The sequence below is a fragment of the Lissotriton vulgaris genome, unplaced genomic scaffold (assembly GCF_964263255.1).
Source record: "Lissotriton vulgaris unplaced genomic scaffold, aLisVul1.2 SCAFFOLD_630, whole genome shotgun sequence".
Lineage (NCBI taxonomy): Eukaryota > Metazoa > Chordata > Amphibia > Caudata > Salamandridae > Lissotriton > Lissotriton vulgaris.
In genome coordinates this window covers 707996-733583 of record NW_028252722.1, presented here as the reverse complement: position 1 = coordinate 733583, position 25588 = coordinate 707996, and the positions used below count along the sequence as shown (strand labels likewise).

Here is a 25588-nt window from a genome sequence, read left to right as displayed (position 1 = left end):
TCAGACACATGGAATATACCTCTACAGTTTAATTGCATAACTACAAGGAAGGTTCTATCACATTCAAAATTATTATTATGAAATACATAGACCTTTAGAGTACAATCAAGATGTGTCCAATTATTTGGCTTCATAAGAAAGGATGCATGGAAAAATGATTGTATCTTTACAAAGTTTCCTCCAATCTTTAATGATTGCATGTGGTTGTATCATTTAATCAGTATAGACTGATCACTAGACAAGACTCCTTTCTTAATACAAAGCTGCTTCAGATTGCCTAGTTTTAAATCTGCATCCACCCCATCACTTAATCTGTGATTTGCAGGTAGTTAAGCTGATGATGCCACAAGAATAGGGCAACAAAGCCACCTACAAATAAACGATCCCTTCCTCCCAGTAACTTTTGTGCCACTTTCCAGGCCTTTTAGCGAAAAATATTAACAGCAGCAATGCCCAGTGCATAGTATCCTGCACACATAAAAAGCTCTTCTAAAAGCTGCCAGAAATAATTAACTGCCAACTGAAACACAATCGGCAGAAATTCAGCCATATCAACTCCCTTAAAATAATTCCACTGCCACAGCCTGGAACAAATCAGAGTCTCACAGAATGACAAAACCATCAACACAAATATGTAGTTCTACTCGCAGAAAAGCTTCACATCCCAGACATTGCTTAGTGGAGTCCTTGTAAGGCACTCAACCAACCCCCACCTGCAACGTGGACTCTAGTCTAACACCCCTAAACCACTACCCATCTTTCAGTAACAATCCAAGAAAAGGATCATTAGCTATATTTTCACAGATCTGCAGCACCAACTGAACAATTATTCGAGCCAATTTTCTGGTAGCTTCATTTTATCATTTCATTAAACAAAAGGCAGTACAGAGTTCTTGGCACCAAACCTCAATTCTAGGGGCATTCAGTGTTTCACAGTTTACAGTGAATGTGACTTTGGAGGAACAAAAACATAAAAATGTTCCAATCAGATGCTCTGTATTCTCTTACACGGCCAGGGTAGCCCGGCTTTTGTAAATGCTGAAGCCCAGTAATCTATGCCTTGACATCACTCCACTATTGCGTGAGTGCACACTGGAGCAGCAATGTCTCATTGCCATTAAATGGCAGATTTGCAGTGATCTCCACTAGATCCATGAAATACGTGATTTAGCCTGGAGAGTACAACTGGGGTTTGGTGCTATCAAGATGCCCATTACATTTGTAGATTGGCATAAGCTCCCAAGTAAAATCAACTGGCAATACCACATCATGTATAACAACTCTTCAGTCAACTCATCTTTGTTTCAGTTTATATGTGTATGCCCTATAATACACAACAAACATAGGTTACAACTACACATAAAACAGCAAATGTCAATTAAACACACTACCATACCAAAAACATTACTTCGATAAAATCACTAAGCAAATTTGGGATTTCCAATCATGGTCACTTAGCTCACACCGGGAGCTACTACTCAAAGTTCTTTTTGAATAAAATACAGGGAAAATGTCCTACCAGGAAAAAAATTCGGACAATTAAACATGCCGTACTGAAAAAGAAAAAAGAAAATAATCCTAGCTGCTGATGCAAAGGACATCAAGTGCAAAAAGCAAATTGAACAATGAAGTAAATTATATACAAATGCTCTTATTGGGGGCATTTAAAAGGTAAACGGGGTCTAGTAGCCTTTTAAGCAGCGTAAATATATGAAGATACCGGGTTAAAAATTAGGTTAGAATCAGTGCGCATGGAAAAAAGCATCCTTACAATGTACTAAGTTGTAACCACTAAAAAGGAGACAGAGGTAGGATCTTCTGGCCTGCAGCACGATTGAACAGAGCAATATGAAGCGGGTGAGAGATTCATAACCCCCAAACTCACAACAGGCATCTGTGCACCTTTCTTCTTTAGGCCAGGTGCAATAATACAACCTCTCTGGCAATCTGCCTAATCTAATTATAATGTACAGCGCTATTTCGATTTCTAGATACAGTTGGTCCAAACATGGTTTGTATGTAGGAAAGGGTTTAAAAGCTTATTAACAATTTGCTGCTCAAGTAGGCAATATTGTGATCCTGCAACTTCTCTAACCATATGCCCACTCATTTCAGACCTAATCTCCGGATTAGACCAGTACTCTGAGCAGCCTATAGAGTTCAAGGTGGCTGACATGTGGTTGTACCAGGGTACCCTGGTTGACTCTGCATTTGACCAAAGCTCACAGGATTTTCAAGTAAATACTCGGGTCAAGCTTTATCCAGATTGTGATCCAATACAAGATTGGTTGAAGCTCTATGCAATGATCAACAGAAATAAGACCCAGGTCCAGCCTGAGAGCTTCAATTGGGGTTTGAGAGATAAGATGAAGACGAAGGAATGGATTTTTAGATCCCACATTCCCACAACTTTCGTTCGGCCCCCCCAACTCAGCCACATATGTCCCAGCAGCTACGGTCTGTGCTTTATATGCCTCAAGGGTAATAAGTCTACAGCTACAATCATAGTAAAGCATGGGCATATTGGCCCAGGGTAACCTCACTTTTTAATAGTTGAGGGGACCAGTACATTCTTAAATAAAATCTGAACCCCACATATTCATAATTTTCCACACGCTCCAACAGAGTTCCATAGATTTTAAATGCATTCCTAAGCTTGGCTCGGTCGTTTAAAATCATACTTTGTTTTTACTGTATTGATCTGAAGTTTCTTACCTTTGCAGTAGTCCGCAAATCCTCTAAGAAGTTTGTGCACAGAAATTTCGGTGCGGGATAAAAGGACAGAATCATCGGCAAATAACAGGAACGTCAAAGCCCTCCGACCCTTATATTGATTGCCAAGCGAGAGGCTTTTTCTCCTCTTAGGTCGTATCTAACTGATGACGAATTTTTCTCATAGAGTTTAATTGCAGACACCGATTTCTCTGGGGACCCATGGCAGATGAGTTCTGCCACAGCAGGTGTCGGTCGACTGTGTCAAAGGAAATTTTTATATCAATGAATGTCATATACAGCCATGAGCTTTTAATAAATGTGTATTTTAACCCTCTGCTGTATAATCACATTGCTTGATCGACTGTGCCTAGGCCTTTTCTAAAGCCTGTTTTTGAAGCGGTGATAATCTTGTTGTCCATGGCCCAATTTTCCAGGAGGGTAAGTAACAATTTGTGATGGATCTTGCCAATTCTATCAAGCAGAGAGATTAGGCGGTAATTGGAAGGGTCATTTCGCGGTTCTTTCTTGTGAAGCAGTGTGATAATTGCTGCCCTCCATGAAGCAGTCGTTAGTATGAGTCCCCACAAAGAAATATCTGATTGAAAGAGATACCCTGGTACACAGTCAGGACCAGGAGATTTATGTTGCTTATGGTTGGGAATAGCTGTTCGAACATCTCCAACAGTGAATTCATCATTACAAGGCTCGGCAATAGCGGTTGCTATATTTGGAGGATAGGTTAGGATACCAGATAGATCGAATTATTGAGGGGCCTGGTGTGGGCTTGCCGGGTATGATGACGTTCCCAAACAGGCTTAATTATACATTGTTAAGAAGCATTTGTATTGAGAGTCAGATGAAATACAGGTTTCTAGATTCCTTGATATGAAGAAATGAAAGTAGACAAACATGAGTTAAAGTGACATGTCTGGTTGCCAAAATTAAATCAGTCTATAAGCCACTACCACAAGTGTGTGTTCCAAGCAATCTCAGTACCTTTCCACAGCTCTAATAAATGTTCATTCAGATACAGCAGTGGGCACAGCTATGAAGCAAGCCACAGCAGTGTGTGCGAGGGTCGGACAACCTTAAACAACTTTCTGCTCCACCACACAAGTACCTGTTTTTGGAATGTGGAGATTTTCTACTGGTTTGTGAAGTAGTGTGGCTCACTGGTTAGAGGCGGCAGACCCGAGAGCAGAGGACGGCCCGGGACCAGGGTTCGATTCCCGGCGCGGCAGGTTTCTGGACCAGGGTCAGCGGACTCGATAATTCTCTCGCCTCGGTGCCCACTCTGATCAGTGATCACACTCGGCAACTCTGGGCATTAGCTTGCCTCATCTTCACTAACGGCCCCACCAGACCGCCGGGGATGCCTGGTCTCACCCTGGAGATACCCATTAAGGGACCATCTCTCAGGGAAGCCAGGAAGGGTTTCGCAGCGGTCGAAGCGCCTTGGGACCCTACGGGTAAGTAGTGCGCTATATAAATGCCAATACATACATACATACATACATACGTTAAGATGACATACTGTTCCTTCTTTAATCTGCTCTCATATTGCGATTGCAATCTACACAATAGCATCAACATTATCCTGGGGAAAACATGATCTTAAGACAAGAAAGCTAGAGGCATCATTTAAGTGCAAGAACATCAAATAAAACCTGTTTCTATCTGCCAGCATCCTCACCCTAGCATCTGTGATGGAAAAGGTAAGCAATTAATACTAGGCAAATGGAAGCACTTCAAGATTCTGGCACCTCATTCTTTTAGCATAACTTGTTGTAAAAACTAGGAAGGATGAATGGGTGGGTGGATGTATGGATGGAAGGAACGATGAAGGATGGATGGATGTAAGAATGAAAGGATGTATGTATGTGTGAAAAGGTGGGTGGATGAATGAATGATGAGTGGATGGATGTAAAGATGAAAGGATGGATGGATGGATGAAGGATGGATGTGTGAAAAGGTGGGTCGATGGAGGATGGATGAAAGGGTGGATGGATGAAGGATGGATGTATGGATGGATAAAAGGTTGCACGGATGAATGATGGATGGATATGTGAAAAGGTGGGTGGATGAATGATGGGTGGATGGATGTAAGGGTGGCTGGATGGATGGAAGGATGAAAGGGTAGATGGATGAAGGATGGATAAAGGTTGCATGGATGAATGATGGATGGATTTGTGAAAAGGTGGGTGAAGGGTGAATGGATGGATGAAAGGGTGGATGGATGAAGGATGGATGGAAGGATGAAAGTGTGGATGGATGTATGGATGGATAAAAGGTTACATGGATGAATGATGGATGGATGTGTGAAAAGGTGGGGGATGAATGATGGGTGGATGGATGGATGAAAGGGTGGGTGGATGAAGGATGGATGTATGGATGAAAGGGTGGATGGATGTATGGATGGAATAATGAAAGGGTGGATGGATGTACGGATGGAAGGATGAAAGGGTGGATGTATGAAGGATGGATGTATGGATAAAAGGTTGCATGGATGAATGATGGATGGTTGTATGAAAAGGTGGGTGGATGAATGATGGGTGGATGGATGGACCGGTGGATAGGTAAAGGATGACTGTATGGATGGAAGGATGAAAGTATGGATGAAGGATGAAAGGGTGGATGGATGATGGATGTGTGGAAGTGTGGGTGGATGAATGATGGATGGATGGATGGATGTTATTAGGTCTAATAGGCGCATTTAGGTTTGTCGATAGTTGTTGATGAGGAGTACCAGTTTCTAGAATCTTTTGTCGGAAGGGGGTCCTTACGCCTAAAAAGGTTTTACAAGGGGGTCTCGGCATCAAAAAGTTTGAAGACCTCTGCCCTAGAGATACATAACACTATTTGGGCATCATCCGCATAGGAGATTACTGAAAAGCTCCTTATCAAATTCACAAGTGGAACCACATAGATATTAAATAACATGGGACTTAACGAGGACCCTTGTGGGACCCCACAACGTAATGAGAAAGGTTTTGAAGTGAAGTTTCCTAAAGAGACTGATTGCTCCCTTTCATTAACAAAGGAGCAGAGCAGATTGAGAGCTGAGCTCCCCATACCTATCTCGATCAACGGTTGTTTCTGAACCGAATGACTCCAGGTGTCAAAGGCTGCGGATGAGTCCAAAAGGACCATTGACGCCTTGCTACCTTTATCCATGATGTCCATAATCTCCTCAAACGTTACAACTAGAGCAGATTATGTGCTGTGCAATAACCTAAAGCCGAACTGGTCTCTATCCAAGATATCATTTTGATCAAAATATATTCAGAGAGAGCAATATTTAAACGTCTCTATTTTCGCTGGCACAGAGAGCCGCAAAGATCGTCCAGAAGTTCTTTTCTTCATTTGGATTTAAAGTTTGTTTTTTGATTAGTGGAAGGATAGGTGCCTTTTCCACTCAATAGGAAATCGCCATGCCTTAATGATGATGTTGAACAGCATGGCCAACAGGTTAAAAATGCATTCTATTTCATGAAGCACGTTAGGAAGGCACGGGTCCATTGGAGCCCCAGAGTTAGTAAGCTTTTTCAATTGGACAACTCGCTCCGTTGTAAGAGATGGAAAGTTGCATTAGGCTTGGTGAGTGATGTCCGATCGACTATCTACTAAGGGTGGGAAGGTGGCATTTCAACTTACATTAATGTTCATATATACTGGTTTGACGTTGTTATGGAAAACTTTAGCTAAGTTGTCACATAGCTGTTAGTGGGGGTTAAAATACTGCCAACAGGAGGGCTGACGATCATTTGTACCATCTGGAACAGTTCCCTTGGAGATTTACTGGCTGCTAATTTTTTTTTCTGTAAAATGGCTTGTTTGGTTTTCCTTTTATCATATTTTTATACTCCTGAATGATCAATTTTATTTGGTTCCCTTCTAAGGAGTAATTACTCCAGCAAGTGTTTATTTAAAAAAAAAAAAAAAAAAAAAATCCCCCCAGAGTTCTATATAGCATGAACTTGACCCGAAGTTATCAGCTATCAGAGCGCTTTACTTGGCACCAGTAAGTTACATGAGGAACATTAATTTCTAGGTCTCGCCTAGTGTCGCAGCGCATGAGCTGCTCGCTCTGCGAGATCTATTGTCGTTGGGTTGCTTTGGAAGTGGAGTCGAAGCTCCACCCATGCTTTTGATTGGCACGCATCATTCTTTATGGTAAACGCTGGCATCCGATTGATGGTGAGGCTTTTTGATGACCGCCCTGTCTCCCTTAGGCACCGCCCACCCAGACTGGACTAGTCGCCTGTTGCTCGTCATGCGCGCAGTGGGTGGGTCGGTATTTGTTATATAAATACACTTATGTTTACACATCGCCTGACCACGGTCCTTCCTGGTTTACCCCAGACTCTTCCGGTATGTTCCTGTTTCTGTCTTTTGATAGAAGTCACTTCCGGTGGGGTTTCCTTTTTGCGTTCCCCTTCCAGTTGTTCTTTCGGTGATCTGTTATTGTTCCTCTTCTGGGTCTAAAGATAGTTTCCTGCTTCTCCATCCTGGGGGCGGATGGCGGCTCGGGCAGTACTGCTGCTGCTCCTTCTGGGGGTGGCCGGCACCTCCCACAGGGACACGGAGCCCATGTACCGGGACTGTGTGAGCCAGTGTGACCAAAGCAACTGCACAGGAGCCCATGGGCGGCAGTGGAAGGAGCAGCAGCCCTTCTAGATGAACCAGACGGGTGAGTGGGGCGAAGGGGGCAGATGGAATTGTGACTCTGTGGGCATACATATTATATATTTTCTTACTAAGGAAAGTCTGTGCATTTTTGTCACTTCCGCAGTATTCAATGCCTTTCTACATCAGTTCTTGAGAGAAATTCGCCTCCACGATGGCATCACACTCCACTGATGTATGGATCTAACCCCAATGGGCAGAGGCAGTGTAGCGCCACTAGATGCTCTTGTAGTTCCCAGCGAGGGACACAACTGCTTCTAGAGTCATGCTGACGAGGGTGGGCAAGCAAGAAATACACATTTTTTCCAGACACTTCCATGCACTGGTCTGTTTGTTAACTCTTCTATATCTATTACACGTGGAGTGCAGTGCATGCATGTATAAAAAAAAAAACAATTTTAAACAAAATCAGCCATAGCTTATTTCCAATTTCAGAGGGAACGAATAGTTTCTTACCGGTCGGTGTAGTTTTGCAGCTTGATGATCTTTCTGGATTCACTATGCTGTGCATATTCCGCGGTCTTGTGGTTGGGTCCGGATTCGTAGTCTTTTCTTTTCTTTGTTTTTTTTTTTCGTCGCCCAGGTGGGCGTCGGCGTCACCCCTTCCTGGGTGTATTTCCGGTGACGTCGGCATGCTTCCTGCGGAAGCTCCCACCCTTGGGCGCCATCTTCAGATTCTTTTTTCCGTGTTTCTTTCGTCTCCGAAGTGATGCCAATGTTCTATGTAGGTGAAACTTCTTTTATCCGCTTTGCATATAAAGTCATTTCTCTTTTTTTTTTGACCACCTCTTTTCCAGTATAAGAATTGGCTTGGTAGTTTGGTCTGCCCTGTTCCCATGATGCACTTGGCCAGGGACAGACTAATTTGCATATAGCCAGGTTCTGAGCTGGGATGGTGCAGTGAGCTAAAAAACGGTGATGGATCAAGCCCTGATCTGTTGACTGGGTTTCAGTGTTCTGTTTAATTCAGATACTCTGTCCATCACCACCCCCTTTTCTGAATCTTTCACTCTCCAGCCTCATCTTTCTGGCGGAGGTGGGTGGGTTCGCTAGTGAATCCAGAAAGATCTTCAAGCTGCAAAACTACACCGACAGGTAAGAAACTATTCGTTTTGCAGCGTGAATCTTTCTGGATTCACTATGCTGTGCATAGATTTTGTAGCGGTTTCTCATTTCTGTGGCGGCTGGGTGGAAGATGAGCTTTGGTTCTTGAATATGTGCTGGAGCACCTTTTGTCCAACTTGTGCTTCTTTGTTCATTTGAACATCAACGCAGTAAGTGCTTCGTGAATGTGTGCACTGAAGCCCATGGCATATGTCTTGTATGGGTGTATTAGCCAGGAAGGCTATTGTCGCACCCTTTTTCCTAGTGGAGTGGGCACGTGGTCCCTCTGCTAGTTCTTGCCCTGCCCGCTTGTGGCAGAGTTGGATTGTTTGCGCGATCCATCGTGCAATAGTGTTCTTTGTTACAGCCTTACCCATGAAACTGTTGGCGAATGAAACGAAGAACTGCTTTGTCTTCCTGTGTCCTTTTGTCCTCTCGATATAGTGCATGACCGCCCTTCTGGCGTCTAGGGTGTGAAGGGCTCGCTCTGCGCTATTTGTTGGTTTTTGGAAAAAAACTCGGAATCTGTATGGACTGGTTCATATGGAATCTGGACATCACCTTAGGCAAGAAGTGTGGGTCAGTCCTCATCACAATCCTGTCATTGTGTATTTGTATGTATGGTTCCTGCAGAGTTAGCGCTTGAAGCTCGCTCACTCGTCGTAGGGACGTTATTGCAACCAAGAAAGCTGTCTTCATGGTCAGCATTTCTAGTGAGGCCTTGTGGAGCGGTTCAAAAGGCTCCTTCATGAGTTCCGTCAGGACTATGTTCAAGTTCCATGCCGGTGGTGGCACCCGCTTGGGTGGTGCGATCCTCTTCGCTCCTTCCAGGAATCTCTTCACAACCTGTGACGTGAAGAAACTCCTGCCCATCTCACCCCTTGTATAGGCGACTATCGCTGCCAAGTGGACTCTTAAGGAGGACGAGCTGAGTTTTTTCTCCAGTAAGTGTGTGAGGTATTTTAGCACTGGAGTCCTTCTTCATTTTTTTGTGAAGTCTTTCCTTCCTGCACCATATTGTGAATCTCTTCCACTTTGCCCCGTAGCACTTCAGTGTGCTGGGCCTTCGTGCCTCCCGAAGGACCCTGAGGGTGCTCTCAGGCAGTCTCAAGTGAGCGAATTCTATGTCCTCAGGAGCCACGCCACTAGGCTCAGGCTCTCTGGCTCTGGGTGCAGTACCTCTCCGCTGTGCATGGAGAGCAGGTCTTTTCTTCTGCCGAATCTGTGAGGTGCACTCTGTGCCATCTCCATGATCTGCGAGTACCATGTCTGTCTGGCCCACTGTGGTGCGACCAGTATCAGGTTCATGTTGCTCGTTCTGCACTTGCTCAGTACTCTGTGTATCAGTGGTATCGGGGGAAAAGCGTAAGCAAATGTCCCGCACCAATCTATCCATAGGGCATTCCCAAGGGACCCTTCCTCGGGTTGTCTGGATGCGAAGTCCAGCCCCCCAGCATCTCCACGATCTGCGTGGGGCCCTTCTGCTTTTTGCTGCTCACCGCGTTGTCTGGCTACTAGCCCGCTGGCTTGTGGCCTTCCCGACGACGATCAACGACAACACTGCTGGTCTGGTTGCTCCAGACTGGCCCTTGCTCCCTTCCAAAAGAGGAGCACCCCGGACCCTCCTGGTCCACTCCAGACGCCATTTTAGGTCCACCGCGTGGGCTTGAATTTGCCAAGACTTGTTGCCCCAATCCTGGGTCCAGTCGACAGCATCAACCATCGTGGGACAGCACGCACCTCCATCCTGGTCGCCGACGACGCCTCCTGGTCCGTGAGACTGCAGAGCCCAGCGTCGCCCACTCACCTGGTCGAGGTGACTACCATCCGGTGCCCTCCTGGCGCCATCTGATCACTGGCTAGTGGTCAAGAACTTGGTCCCCTCTGCTTTCAGGTGTCATCCATCTTCGATCCAGGCTTGGATCACTCGAACAATCTTCACTGGTCACCTGCCAGCAACTTCTTTCTTCAGGCTCCATAGACTGCAACGAGGATTCCCGACGTCTTTCCAGACCTATGCATCCGCAGCCCCTGGGCTAGGTAACTTCGGCATTTCGGTGCCCCAGCATAGCCTCACTATCCAAGGGTCCAGATCCACTTTCGTTTTCAGCCTATCTAGTCGGGTTCGCCCGAGAACACTAACTTAGTCTTTACTAGCTCCCATAGACTTTGTCCCGCACCCCGCGTGAGAGTGCACACTCTGCACCCGAGTCCCCTAGGCCTCCTACTAGTAATCTGAAGGTTCAGTAACGTAGTCCTAGTGATTCCAAAGCCTATTAGTACAGTACTTACCTGCTAGTAATTTCGCATTCCACTTCCATAGTATATGGTTTTTCGTGCCCCTCGGGCATTTGTGTAAATTGTGCTACTTAAAGTACTTTCGTAAGAGTTTTGTTGTGTGCTTAGTACTCTGTCTCATAAAGAGTACAGGGCTGTTGTGATCTAAATAAATACACTGTTTATTTTCATAACACTTGTGTGGTGTCCTTTCACTTGGTGTTCAAGGGGTATATGTGATGGTATAACAGCTGGCTTAACACGCCCTCTAGAGTTTAGCCCGAAGACTGCTCGTATCCACGCTACTAGGATAGCTGGTCTATAAGGTTGACTTACAACCAATCACCATAAGGGTTGTTTGGACTGATACAAAGTGCTCACTAGAATAGTGAACATTATATATCAGGCCAACTTCTCACAGAGGCGAGCTTCCCTCACCAGGGCCTCTGCTCTTTTGTTGCTGGGGAACACTCTGCCCTGCAAGGTGTTGATCTGTGCCCCCAAGAAGTTCTTCACTTGTTCCGGCTCCATTGATGATTTTATCCAATGGATGGAGAACCCCAGGTTTATCAGCGTTCTCGTCACTGTATGTGGGTCTTTCTTGCATTTCTGGTACGAGTTTGCTTTCACAAGCCAGTCGTCCAGGTAAGGATATACGTGTATTCCCTTCCTTCTTAGGTGCGCTGCGACTGCCGCGAGGCACTTTGTGAAGACCCTCGGTGCTGATTTTAGACCGAAGGCTAGTGTTGTGAATTGGTAGTGGCTGTCCCCGACCGTGAACCTGAGCATATGTTTGTGCCTTACGTTCATTGGTATGTGCAGGTAGGCGTCCTTGAGGTCTATCGTGACCATGAAGTCCCCAAACTGCAATTGCGGTAGCACCTCCTGCAGGGAGGTCATTTTGAATTTTTGTGTTCTTATGAATGTGTTCAGGAACCTCAGGTCCAGAATGGGTCTCATTGTCTCGTCGACCTTTGGCACGAGGAAATACGTTGAGTATATTCCCTTGTTTCTTTCTTTGAAGGGAACCCGTTCTATGGCCTCCTTTTGAAGGAGCTCTCTCGCTTCTTCCTGAAGCCACTGTAGCTGTTCGTTTGTTAGTGGCTTTCGCTTTGGTCTCCTGCTTGTTGGTCTCCCTTCCAACTCTAAGCAGTACCCGTATTGGATGGTGTTTAGAATCCATTTGTCTGATGTGATCTCTCTCCATTCCTGGAGATAGAGTCTTAATCTTCCACCCACTGGTGTTACGTGGTGGTAGTTGTCCATTGTGTCCTGACCCCTTTGTACGTGCTGCCCCCCGGGATCCTTTCTGTGGGTGGGCACACGGGTGTCTCTGAAGTCATTTAGAGGCGGGCTGCTGGCCCCCTCTTTTATGCGGTCCACGTCCATTTCCTCTACCTTGAAAGGACTGGCCCCTAGACTGGTACTGCCAGGACTGCTTCTGTTGACTCTGTTGCGCCTGCGAGTCAGCCTGGTGCATCTGTTGGAAAGCCTGGTGTGAAGTACCTGGCTGGTTTCCACCTCTTCCGCCGGGCCTCCGTGCCTGGGTGCCCCTTTTGCTGCCTCTGAACTGCAAGGCTCCCATGGATCGTGCCGTTTCATTGTCTTTCTTTAGTTGACTGAGTTTCTCGTCAACTGTTGTCCCGAACAGCGTCTCGCCGTTGAAGTGTTCAAGATGCTGTGTTGCACTTCAGGCTTAAAGCCCGAGATTCTGAGCCATGCGGGTCTTCTTTCCTTGACACCCATCATCATGAGCCTGCTGGAGGTGTCTGCACCATCCAGGGCCGTCTTGAGGCAATAATTTGCTGCATTCTTCCCGTCTTCCACCAGTTTCTCGGCCTTCTGCCTGGCCTCCTGGGGTAGGTCCTTCACCAGTTTTCCTAGCTCCTCCATGATCTGGTACATGTGCCTGTTTATGAGGGCATTGGAATTAGCCATGCGCCATTGGGTCGCGGCATTCCGTTCGATCCTTCTGCCCACTAAGTCCATCCTTTTGCTCTCCTTATCAGGAGGAGGTCCAGAAGTGGTGGCCACATTAGCCCTCTTAATTGCTGTGGCGATGGAAGTCGGCTGAGACCACGCCTCGAATGTAGGCTGGGTCCTTCGATGAATGTTTGTACTTTTTTTCAGATCTGGGAGTGACTGCCTTGCTTGTTGCGGGCTCCCTGAATGCTTCCATCCCCTGCGCCAAGACGCTGTCGAGCATAGGAAGATACTGGCTCCTTGTTTGCGTGGGGAGTAATGTCTCGAGGAGAAAGTCTGCTTTCTGCTTCTCCTCGTCAAGCTTGAGCTTGAAAGCTGTTGCCGCCGACCTTATCACCGAGTTGTAAGCTCCGATGTCGTCTGGCGGCGATGGCCTCGAGGGGTATGTGTCGACTGCCTCTTCTGGGCTTACGGTGTCGACATCCAAGTAATCCTACTCCTGCGGGTCAGAGGTGGCCGACTCGGCGTCCAACCTGCTGTCCTCTTCCTCCTCATAGCTGTAAGCCTCGTAGGGATTCTCGTCTTCTTCCTGGTCGTCGACCATTTCGGTGCCAGGCTCATGTTCCTCGACCTGTTCCTCTTCCTCCTCGACCATTTCCTGCATGGGTGGCTTGGTCTTGTGGGGAATCGTGAAGGCTCTCATCTTGGCGTCGAAATCCTTTTTCCGCTGCAAGATGTTTTCCATTTCGGCTTCTAGCCGCTGCTTTTTCTTTTCCATCTCGGCCGCGTTGTCCGCGCCGGATTGTTCGGCCGCTCTCTTCGGCGCCTGGCTCGTTTGCAAGAGCTTCGGCGTTGAGGCCTTGGACGTCGAACTGGGTTTCGGGTCCCTGTACGGCGTCGAAGCTTTAGGGTCTTTCTCCCTCGACGTCGATCGGTCCTTTTCGGGGACGATCTTCGGCGACTTCTGCTGCTCAGCAGCTCTCGGCGTCAGGGACTCCTTCTCAGGGGATCCGCTGGGCCTGTGGGTAGCCGCGGACGTGATGTGTGTCTCTTCGTCGGCGCTTTCGGGGCCTTGCCCCTGTTTTTTCAAGACTCGGAGTCTCTCGTGTTCTTGGCGAACGACGAGTCTCCTACCTTATCAGATGTCTTCGTGTAATCGGTCTCTACGATCGTGTAGCTGTCGTCTTCGGCGGCAGCGTTGTCCTCTTCCCCAGAGGACATCCCCAGCTCGTACAGCGATGGCGTCGGGCCTTTTCCTTTGAGGGTGGCGTGCGCTACCCTCTGGCTCTTCCTTACACGAAGGGTCTTCGGGGCGAAGACGGAGCAGGCGTTGCAGTCTTCGCTTCTTTGTTCTACCGGAAGGCAAAGGTTGCAAACCGGGTGCTGGTCTTTCTGCGCGAACTTGTGGTGGCAGTTAGGGCAGAACTTGAACGGCGTATTGTCCATCATCGAGTGTTTAGGCCTCCCTGGCCACACGAACGTCGACAATCGAAGTCCTCGATTAATTCTCCTTCTTTTCGCCGGGCAGTGTTCGGCATAGTCTCTCGTAGTCTCCTTCCTTCGATATCTTCTCCAATTTCAATCTTTTCCTAGTACTTTCTCCAAAAATATCTGGAGCCCAACGGGAACGATCCAGACCCGACCGCGGAAAAAAGAATCTGAAGATGGCGCCCAAGGGTGGGAGCTTCCGCAGGAAGCATGCCGACGTCACCGGAAATACACCCAGGAAGAGGTGACGCCGACGCCCACCTGGGTGACGAAAAAAAAAAAAAAAAAAAAAAAAAGAAAAGGACTACGAATCCGGACCCAACCACAAGACCGCGGAATATACACAGCATAGTGAATCCAGAAAGATTCACGCTGCAAAACTAATTTACTCTCCAAGGCTCAAAATATCCACATACTCTTCGTTTGTCTTTGCTCTTCTTTTTTCTTCTCTTACTACTTAAATTCTCTCACTTTTTCTCTTCCCTGTCTTTTGCTCCAGTAACCTTTCCTCTTTCCAGTCTATTGTCACTTGTTCATCCTTTCTCTTGTGGTCATGGATGTGCATGCTTTCCTGTGCTCTTCTCCAATATCAGGCCTTACCCTTTCATGATTTTTTTCTCTTGCACCCTTCAGTGTTGCACAGTATCTGTGTATACTGTCTCTTGCTCCTTTTGTATTTTTACACCCTCACGTCTTAATCTCTTTTAGTCTTCTCTCTGCTGTCTTTCCTGCCTCGCCAATTTCTTCCTTTCTTTCCCACTGCTCAAGCTCCCCTTTCCTTTATTGTTGACCCCTGTTCTTTTCTCTCCCTAGTCACCTTTTTGGTGTGTCTTGCTCTCCCTCCTTTAGCTCACCCATCATCAACCCCTTGCCTATTTCTGCATCTTTTTCTCCCGGTCTCGTGTTCTCTCACTGATGTTCTTTGCCTGAAAGGTCAGAGCTGAAATTCTCTCACCTCCCCTGTGTTGACTCTTGTTCATTTAAATGAGGATGTCCTAGGCAGGTCCAGGAGGACCAAAATCATGTCAATTTAAACAAGCATTTGCAAAGCGTCTTGCATTTACGCAAATTTAAGCTATTGTCATTGTAAATGACAATACGTTTTATTTAGGTATCAAAGACCAAAACCTAAATAAAAGGCATTGTCATTTACAATGCCAATAGCTCAGGCTCACTTAAATGCGAGACCTGTTGCTTTGCAAATGCTTGTTTTGTTAGGCACGGGGAGATTAAGTGATTTGCCCAGAATCACAGGATGTTCAGCGTCATTACAGAGGTCCGAAACCCAGATCCCCAGACTAGAGGCCGCCCGCCCTAGCCGTTAGGCCAACTCCTCTCCCCAAAAGTGATTAATTTGTAAAATATGTCCAGGCGCTCAAAGTTGTGTAGGTGGCCACACCCACTTCCTCCACTTGCCCCACCCACTTCATCCACTGGCTTCACCCACCTATTTCCCTTAATCCAAAGTGGTGTAGGCTAACAATTAAAGACTGGCAGAGGAGGCAGTTGCACAAGACACAATCATTTGGCAGCTCATCACTAAAAAACCACGCCCCCCACACTCAGTTAAGCACACCAATGGATGGGAACCTGCACTGCAGGAAGGTGAAACTCCGTTGACGACTGCCTGTGTAGTCTATGTAGCAGCTTTATGGTACGGCTAGGTTTGTGAGCTGTCCTGAACTGCAGCCAATTGAACCCGTAATGTGTGCCACCTTTAGCCAGTAAATGGCTTTGAAGAACTACCATAGTACATTGCGTTGTGGGTTGTCCAGTTTAACTTTATAACGTTTCAAGAATGTGTGCTGATGGCAGAAAATAATATTAGTTGAATATGCCACTCGACGCAAAAATAAAAAAAATCCACTTAAAAGTCAGCAGCTGTGGAGGAAGAACTGCATCCGTGGGCCCACACTATAAAAAGTAATTTCACACAAAAACCAGATTACCTGAACGTGCCACTCGAGGCAATTTTTGGTCGAGTGGCACGTTCAGATAGTCTTGCTTTTCTGCCATCAGCTTTGTACTAGTGTTTAGTGTTAAATTTGTCTACAAAGCATTCATATTGATTATTATGCTAAATAGCGTTTTATCGTGTGGGGCACATGCCTGCAGATCTGCCTCTACTGCTGCTGAATTTTAACTTTAAAAACATTTTTACTGCAAAAGTTTAAAGCCAGCAGCAGTACAGAAAGAGCTGCAGCCATGGGCCCCACACTATATAAAACGTTATTTAGCATAATTATACAATTCAATGTTGTAGACCAATATAACTCTGGTGAAAGGCATTACTTACCGGCACTGCGGGACAACCTTTTTATTTAATCTGCGAGGAAGGAGGTCTGCTGCATGACACGCTGATTGCCTCCGTAGCCAGACAATGATTAACTCTTCAGCAACGCAGTATGCTGGGCGGGCCGCAGGTGAAAACAGTACTCATTGGTCCGATTCGGGGCACAAACTTCATGATTCGCCAAGGAAGGACGGGGCGAGGATAATATATTTTGCAATCGTTTATTGGTAGTGCATTATGCTAACGCGCTAATAATGAATGACTGCAAAATGGAAATAGGGTGTGACTGTGTTTGTGATCTACGCTGAGGCAGGGACCCAGCCCAGGCAATTTCCGTTTTGGGCGTCAATTTGATGTGTGGGGCTCACATTCAGGCGGGCGACAGAGCCGCTGCATTCAATTTGAAATATTTTACCCACACATGCATTGATGTGCGATATATGCACTTCACACGGGGGGGGGGGGGGAATCCGGAACGGTGGCACCTACTCCGAGAATGATTATTACTTACACTGCATGTGGACTAGGCTATAGACCCGGCCTTGAGAAATAAGTGCCGGTTCTAAGCACCAGAAAGCACTGGCACAAATTAAGCACTGATCTCCACTAGACTTTTTCTGGTCATTGGCAGATCTTTTTCAAATCCCTTATTTGGAAGAATACCAGGGGGCCAACAGACTAGGTCTGTGGTTTTTATCTATCTTGATGGAGGCCAGTTTTCTTTTTTTTACTGCATCTTTTATCTGATTGAAATAACTGGAGGCAGCTTAATTTGCATCACAGAACAATGAAAGTTGAGAGGCCTCAAAGATTCCATTCAACTTGCTCCTGATTATTTTTTCCAGGAGCTCGCCGTTTTTTCCTTGCGAATGATTTACCAATAATTTATTTAGATTGATATTAAGACTAAATTGCATAGGCATGTGATCAGGAGGATGTCCTTCACTTGTAACTGGATGACTGGAAAAGATTCAGTCCTGGGTATAGCCTGCAATGCGTATCAGGGAATTCACCAACTGTTTTAAATCGAAACCAATCAGATTGTCAGTAAGTGCGTTGGATTCTTTATTGGCTGGATTTGTAGGAGCACCTTTCAAAACATCACATACCGTTTCACCAAGATGCGGATGGGATCAGTCATAAACTTGTTGGTCATCTCCAGGATTTCATGAGGCAGTGTGGCACTGATCAGACAAACCTGTGTTGCGGGTGGTAAATATCGATATACGTCATAAATCTGTTCTTTGAAACCTAATAAAGCGGGAGAAATATAATGATTAATTGGCAAAGACTACAGAATGCTGATAAATGTTGTGTCACAGAAGAATGTAATAAAATATTTCTTAGAACACAAGAGATGAACTAACATTTTCAGTTTCAGTTTATGATCACACTTATCTGGTCTGTGTGTGTAATTGTGTACCAGAGCCAGACGTAGCTCACCATTAAGCATGACATCCTTCATGGTTTAAGTATAAATATGACCCTGGAATAATGTGCATCCATCCATTTCAAAAGCTAGTCTTAAGTCCATGCTAGAATCTCACAAAGAAATTTCCAGCAGGTTAGATGGCTAAGCCAAAGTGTTGGAATTGCAATTGTCATCATTAGCCACATACATTTATGCAGCAGCGACAAACAGTTTTGCACAGCTGTTAACCATCAAAAACAAAGAGTCCTAATCCAAAAATCTTCCAAAAAATTATACAAACAGTATGAATTAAAGAATAGGATATCTACACCAAAATCAAGGTGCAAGTCACAGAGGAAGGCCATGTTAGGCACACTCTTCAAACAAAGAACCAATTATCGAGTAAATAATCCAATGCCACAACTACCTCAATAGATTAAACTATATTTCCATAAAGTGCCCCCTGCTAACAACAGGAGAGTGTCACCATGAATCTCCTGTAAACATACATAACCTGTGCTCAAATCAAGATGCCACATCTTATGGCAGCAGCAGGAGACCTCTATTAAATCAGAGGGATGCTCCTGGAGTTTCGACTTTAATGCACCACACCGAAAGACCCAAATCGCATTGCTAAACTGCTGTGCTAACAGCAGGAAAGGGTTGGCCACAGTAGATTGACATGTACTAACTTGCACTATTCTGTTTATTTCATCTTGAAAGGCTACCCAACGGTGAAGAAAATTTAGGAAGGAAACGTGAAATAATTGGTATAATGCAACACTGTCAATAATAATTGGTATAATGCAACACTGTGTCAATAAAAAGGGGAATATTTAAGGTATGTGAAAATAAGTTGTCCTACTTTGTTATGAAAAAAATAATGGAGACTTCATTAACAAGGATAGCATGGCTTTTTGTTTTAACACGAGTCACTGACCTCACATGACTTTCCATTTAACACTTCTAGCGATGGCCACCAGACTAGTGGAAGACCCCATTTCATAAGTACTGTGAAAGTACTCTGCAGAAAACCAGAAACTACAAGCATTTACAATGCAATGGTTTTGCCTTTGTTAAAGTTAGAGCTATTGGCATTGCTCTTGACACTCTGAAGCTACACTCTGAAGCTACACTCTGAAGCTACACTCTGAAGCTACACTCTGAAGCTACACTCTGAAGCTACACTCTGAAGCTACACTCTGAAGCTACACTCTGAAGCTACACTCTGAAGCTACACTCTGAAGCTACACTCTGAAGCTGCACTCTGAAGCTGCACTCTGAAGCTGCACTCTGAAGCTGCACTCTGAAGCTGCACTCTGAAGCTGCACTCTGCACTCTGAATCTGCACTCTGCACTCTGAATCTGCACTCTGAAGCTCCACTCTGAATCTGAGCTATACTGAAAGATACCCATGTCAAATCCAGCTTTATACGATTTCCGCATACCATACACTAGTCAAAGTAGAACAGATGCAGTGGTGAAAAACTGTATGCAGATTACAGAACATAGGCACATGCATATTAAAACATGTAGGCAGGCTTGTGAGCCCTCAAATAAGTGAGCATTAAAACAAGCATTTACAATGCAACGGTCTCGCCTTTTGAAAAGTTAGAGCTATTGGCATTGTAAATGCCAACATTTTTATTTATGTTTTGTTTTTGAAAACAGATAAATAAATGGCATTGTCATTTACAATGCCAATAGCTTAATCTCTCGCAAATGCGAGAGCTATTGCATTGAAGTAGAGAGAAAAGAGGTGCAGATGAGGTAAAGAGATAAGGCTCATACAGAGGAAGAGCGAGGGAGAAGTAGAGAATGGTGAAATAGGGAGAGAGAGACAGAGGTAAGACAGGTGTATTAAACGAGCGAGACATTGGAAGCAGAGAGAGTGAACGGAAACAGTGAAGGGGATAGAAAGAGAGATGAAAGCAAAGGGAGTGATAGATGGAGCAGAAGAGGCAGAGAGAGCATTGTAGAGAGAAAGAAATAAAATAATGGGAAAACGTGAGGGAAAGAGGACATCAATGAATAGAGAGACATAGAAGGCCAATAGGTGAGGTAAGAGAGAGGCTAATGCAAGCAAACACTCAGGATGTGGTAAACCAATGTGTGCTTCACAAATTATAACACGAGTAGAAAACTCATGGCTGTGCAAACATCATGCTTGACTCAGACAGACTGCCTGTAGCAAGGGTAAGAAACAATGCAGCCACCCTGCATAGGCAATAATGCAGGTGAGCACCAAGCAAGATCAGCCGATATGCCACACCATGAAGGGTTTAAAAACACACTAACCATCCACTGCACATGAATATATCCATTTTTTGTACAACTAAACAATCTGTTGCACCCGGGCTCATAGATCAGAAGAGTGGACAGGACATCCCTTGCAGGTGAGCACAAGCATTCCCTGGCAGCGAACACATGCACTAGGAGCATGGACAAACCATTCCTAGCAGGCAAGCACCATAACAGTTCAACCTGAATGACATCACAGAAGATGTGCATTGAAGGCGAGGGGAAGACTGCAGTGAGGGGCCAGAGAACATCTTCCAGGGCTGTGAACATTCTCAGCTTAAAAACGGAACTGCTGTGCACGGAGACTTTATTTGGGCTAGGTGTATAGGGCACACAGAACTCTTCGACCCTGCATCTCCAGCATGAGCACCGTGCAAAGAGGGTGAGTGTATGAATGATAGAAGTGGCAGAGACATATCAATCCATCAGGAGTTGGTAAAGCACAACTACGCACCGGTCAGGGTCTGAAGGCACTGGGTCACCCCCTCACATGAGCTAAATGACGGGTACAGACAGGCCATGCCAATGTTAATTGCGAGTTTGTGCATCATGTCTGGGGCTTGTGTGGATATGCACATACAGCATGTAACCGATGGATCAAAGTAAGATCGCCCACAAGGATGGGGATGAGAGCAAGCACAATGTAGGTAAAAAATCTTTATCTGAGCAGTTAAGTATAACCATTGGAATTCAGAAAATAGGTTAAGGAGGACGACAAATGTAAGTCAATTCATCAAGGCATTTGTCACAATTATAACACCAGAAAAGAGCTAGGATTATAAAGTCCTTGGCATCGAGGAAATAAATTCTTACACAGCTAAAAAATAAAAACACATACAACAACAATTGGTGCTTACCTCCTCTGAATCCGGCTTGGATATTCCTTCCCTGATTTTCATTGTAATATTCCAGATGAAAGATTTTCTTCTCGAATGTATGCGACTGTGCAGAGTTTGGGGGACAGACAAGGCACATACACACAGCCCCCAAGCGCAATTTTTGACAGAGGGAGACCGAGACAGAAACAGGCAAAAAAGGTTATGGTTACCCTCTCACTATGAAAACCGATGAGAGAATAGAATCCGCGTTCACCGCACTATCCCCTGTTGAAGATCAGTCCAGGAAGATAGAGACGAAAAGAAGCAAGGGAAACACGGCACAACTCCCTAGCTCCTAATAAGCAGCCCAGATACACACGGCAAGCAGACAGACAGACAGACATGAAAAGAGCCCTGAAAGCAGCGAATCTTAATCCAAAACCACCCTAAAAGTAACACAGTGACATACTGCACAGTGCGATCTGTAGACCCGGAATCTGATTTGGGAGTGAGGAAGCATGCTCAGTGATATTTTTGTTCGCAGCCCTCAGAGCCGGCTCATTACCAAGATGCTGTTTATATGCGCATGAGACATGAGACTGCCTGGGAAAGGTGGATGTAGTGAATACGGTGCAGCGTGTTCCACGTGCGAGGCACAATAAATTTAGCAGAGTGACAGAAACAGGCCTCAAGCCCAAAGGCAATTTGTAGTGGGTCCCCAAAAATTGACCCTGCCACCAAACACAGCACCTCCCCCGCTACCGGCCCACGCTCGCCACAACAGAAATGTAGTCTCCTATACCTCTGCCCCGGCCCCTATCCCCACTCCCACACATAAAATAATGCCTTTACCCCCGTATCCATGGGATCCCTTTTCTCTGACTCCCAAGTCGCAGGGATTTCTAAACTCTTTCTTCAGTGGTATGGTGCATCTTGCACATTATCAAGGGCTCTCTTCTTTCCCAATCCAGCGTCAATAGGTAATCCTGTTGTGTCTGTGTACTGACGAACAGATTTTATACTGGGATACACAGGACTGCAAGTCCCAGATAGCATCAGACTTGCCTGGTTGAGGTTCTGAAACATGCGCATGGGAAACAGAAGAACTCTTCTACGAACTCAGACTACCCGTCCCCAAGCTCCCACCAGAAAGCAGGACTTTCTCTCTCACTCACCTTTCCTTTTGTTGGCTTGAACGTCATTTGTACTGTCAGAAAGGGCCGGGAACAGAGATATCGCTAGCCCTCAGTTTCAGCTACCGTAAACAGCACTCCACGTCGCACAGAATGTATGTCAACTTGCCAGCCACGGAGCTTGAAGGGATAAGTAGTTCTAGCGGTCTCCTTCTGTCAGTGTCCGAGAAGGCAAGTAAAAAGCGGGAGTGTAATAAATAACACGCGTCCTGCAGAATTTCGGGGATCGGGACCTAATTACGCGGCTATTCTAGTCACAAAAATAGTAGAACACAATACATGCATTTAATTATAATAAACAAATCCGGTACAGTCAAAGTTTCTTGTTTTCTGAAACACATTGCGGCGCATAAATAAAACAATTATAGATGTTTTCTCTACTGAACAAGACAAAGCAGTTTGGGGAGCTTCTTATGCGCTGTGAGTTAAACCCCTAAAGAGGCATCGAAGCGCATTAGTGCTTTGCAATTATAGGGGAATTCATGCGGTCCGATGTTTTGGAATAGATTAGAGAGAGTTTCAGGAAAAAATGCAGGGGAAATTCATTTCCTGATTGATTCGGATTGAAGAAAAACATTGATTCAGCCTGCTCTTTCCTGCAAAATCGGTTGAAAAAATATACTTTCCTGAAGGAGCCTCCTCGGTCACCTGATGCAACAAAGAAGAACTCGGTGGGATTTAAAGGAACATTGGGCAAAAAGTCAAAACAGATAAGTTCGAAAACAATGTGACTCCTCGTTGTAAAACGTCAATTATTATTTAACAGTTTTTATTTTATTTTATTTTACCTTAACAGTGGAGCACAGTGCCCAAGCATCAATCGGTAACAGGGTACTCGCCGTAAAGGAGGAGAGCCAAAGATATGCAAGAGAGTTGTACAAACTAGTGGAGGCGTGTCTGAGAAGCGGGCAAGGTCTGGCTGTCAGCAACACAGAAAAGGGACAAACAGGCAACTTCCAGGCACGCATGAGAATGAAGGCGGTCCTTTTGTGTAACGATCGTCATGAAAGTGGTGCATCTTGTCTTGTGCTCGCCGGTTTAGTTCTGCGTCAAAACTGAAATGAAGCACTTATATACCCAGGTATTGTAAATGTCCGTGTAATTTTCTAATTTTTGATTCTGTTGTTCAATGTAAATTTCAAGCAAAATTACAACATGTAGCAAATGCAACATGTTTTTGTTCTTGCTCATAAATTCACATTAATTGCATTAAACAGATAAACGTCGCAACGTTTGCTTTCTTACCGGTAGATCTGTATTGACTGGGCTTGGTATCTAGTTCTTCCAAGATGGTGGCTTTTGTAGCGTCCTTTCAGTTCCGATGTAAGCCAATCGGAAGGAGCACAAACGAAAGGGGTGTGTGAAAGGGGGTAGACGCACTCTCCAATGAGTGTGCAAACCTTATTTGCATATAGCCAAGGAGCATTTTGGGAATGTAGGAATTCGCTTAAAACGCGATATCTTAATACTAATTATGTGTATATACATTTATAGGACAATTTCTTTGTCCATAATTTCAACTCTGCCCAGAAATCATTCATATATATCTGATAAGTACTCACTCTAACATTACTAGTTTCCTAAACATGAACCATATATACAAAATTGGACTTCTCTACGTTCGACACCGAAGAGATAGAGGAGCACCGCGGCCCACGAGACAGAGAGCGGAGCATGGAGAGGCAGGTAGGGAAAGGACCCGGAGAGAGCCTTAGCGAGAGAGAGGACAGCAAACTTCAGATGGGGAGGTGAGAGAGGCGTTGAAGGGCGTGCACATTCTCTTTGAAGAGAGAGGATGTGTGCGCGTTCACGAGGTCTAATCTCGGCAGGAAAAGCGAGTGGCACGGAAGCGCACGGCCCATTAGATGCAGTCAAGGCGCGCTCACGAGGTCAAATCTCCAAAGGAGAAGCTCGTGACAGCCTGACTACAGCAGAAAAAGCTCGTAACAGTCTGATGTCCACAATATTCCCAGAAAAGCGGCAACATAAGTTGTCTCGCATAGACAGCAAAAGCTTCGCTTTTGCTTTCGTCTAGGCGAGACCTAAAAATGACTAGAAGAAATGCAAGGCAATTGGCTATGGACAAATGAAGACTCTTTACAAATAACTAGAGCCTAGAACTAGAGCTAAGTGCCTCATCTGTCTCTGCCTCATCTGTCTCTGCCTCATCTGTCTCTGCCTCATCTGTCTCTGCCTGTCCCAGCTCTCACTCTCTGCTGCCCTCTGTCACACTCGATCACCTCACCCGGTGTGTGTGGCAGCCCAGGCGGAGACCGCTTCCGGGGCACACACACAGCCACACTGGAGTACTTCACATGTCTTTAAAAGACCATTAACTTGCTAATGAGGCTTTGTTGTATTTGACCTCTTCTTAGTGCCCCTGCAGCTCCACTCTGGCAATGGCTGGAATCGCCCGCCCCAATAGAGCAGATTCTGTGTTTGCTGACACTCTTAAAAATTTTTTTTTTTAAAAAGAACACAGGTACGATGTCTGCAAGGTCCGCGGGCCGCCAAGGAAGGCTTGCCGGGCTGCTGGCGGCCCGCGGGCCTTACTACGAGTACCCGTGCTTTAGACCATAACCCCCAGTCGTTACAGTAAAGTTAATTGGGAGCACTACATTTCAGCAAAGAGACAAACATTTGAGATAGATTGATAGATATCCAAACTCCAGCTCCCATTATACCCTTAGCCCCTACCAACTGAAAACAATCCAACAAAAACCCCAAACTCCTTACCGCCCAACAGCTGCAATCTCCTACTTCCCCCTTCCGGCGTTACGGACGTTTAACTCCTGACTGACCACTATCTCAATGCTATGTCCACAATAATCAATGAGGCTGCACCCATGCAACTGAAAAGAGTTTCGTCCAAGATCTCCAACCCATGGTATGACGGGAGCCTCAATGATGATAGACGGGCCATGCGAATGGCAGAGAGCACCTGGAGGTCAGCCCCCTCTGCACTGCACCTAAAAACCCTGAAGAAACAGAGAAACGCCTATACTTCAGGAAAATAAAACGCTCAAAAAGAGATTTCTTTAGCCTCCAGCTCGCCCAAGCAAAAAACCGCCCAAGAAAATTGTTTGAGCTAATCAGAACGCAATCCAAAACTTTTTTGTTCCCTGTGTCTGAGTAGCCGCTCCCCCCTTCTTTTTTGTGTGTTATGTTATAGTACCTGTCTAAGCGCCAGGACGCCCCTTTGCTGGGGCAGCTGTCGCTATAAAAATAATATTAACATAACATAATCCAAAGAACAACCCCAGACACTCAGCACCATGGGCGTTACACCTTCCTGTGAAGACTTCTCTGCTTTCTTTAACCAAAAAACCGACAACATAAGAAGCGATCTCCTCAATGACGCAATCCTTTACTCCAACCC

The 25588-nt window shown here is 45.6% G+C and overlaps 1 protein-coding gene across 2 annotated transcripts in view; it reads right to left on the bottom strand.

Moving 5' to 3' along the window:
* LOC147662060 (eukaryotic initiation factor 4A-III) overlaps positions 1-25588 on the bottom strand; it is a 108122-nt gene that overhangs the window by 64190 nt on the left and 18344 nt on the right. For both annotated transcript variants that reach the window (XM_086951140.1, XM_086951141.1), the window contains exon 7: positions 17596-17737. In XM_086951140.1, the coding sequence (XP_086807266.1) occupies positions 17596-17737 (142 nt within the window). The remainder of the gene's footprint in view (positions 1-17595; positions 17738-25588) is intronic.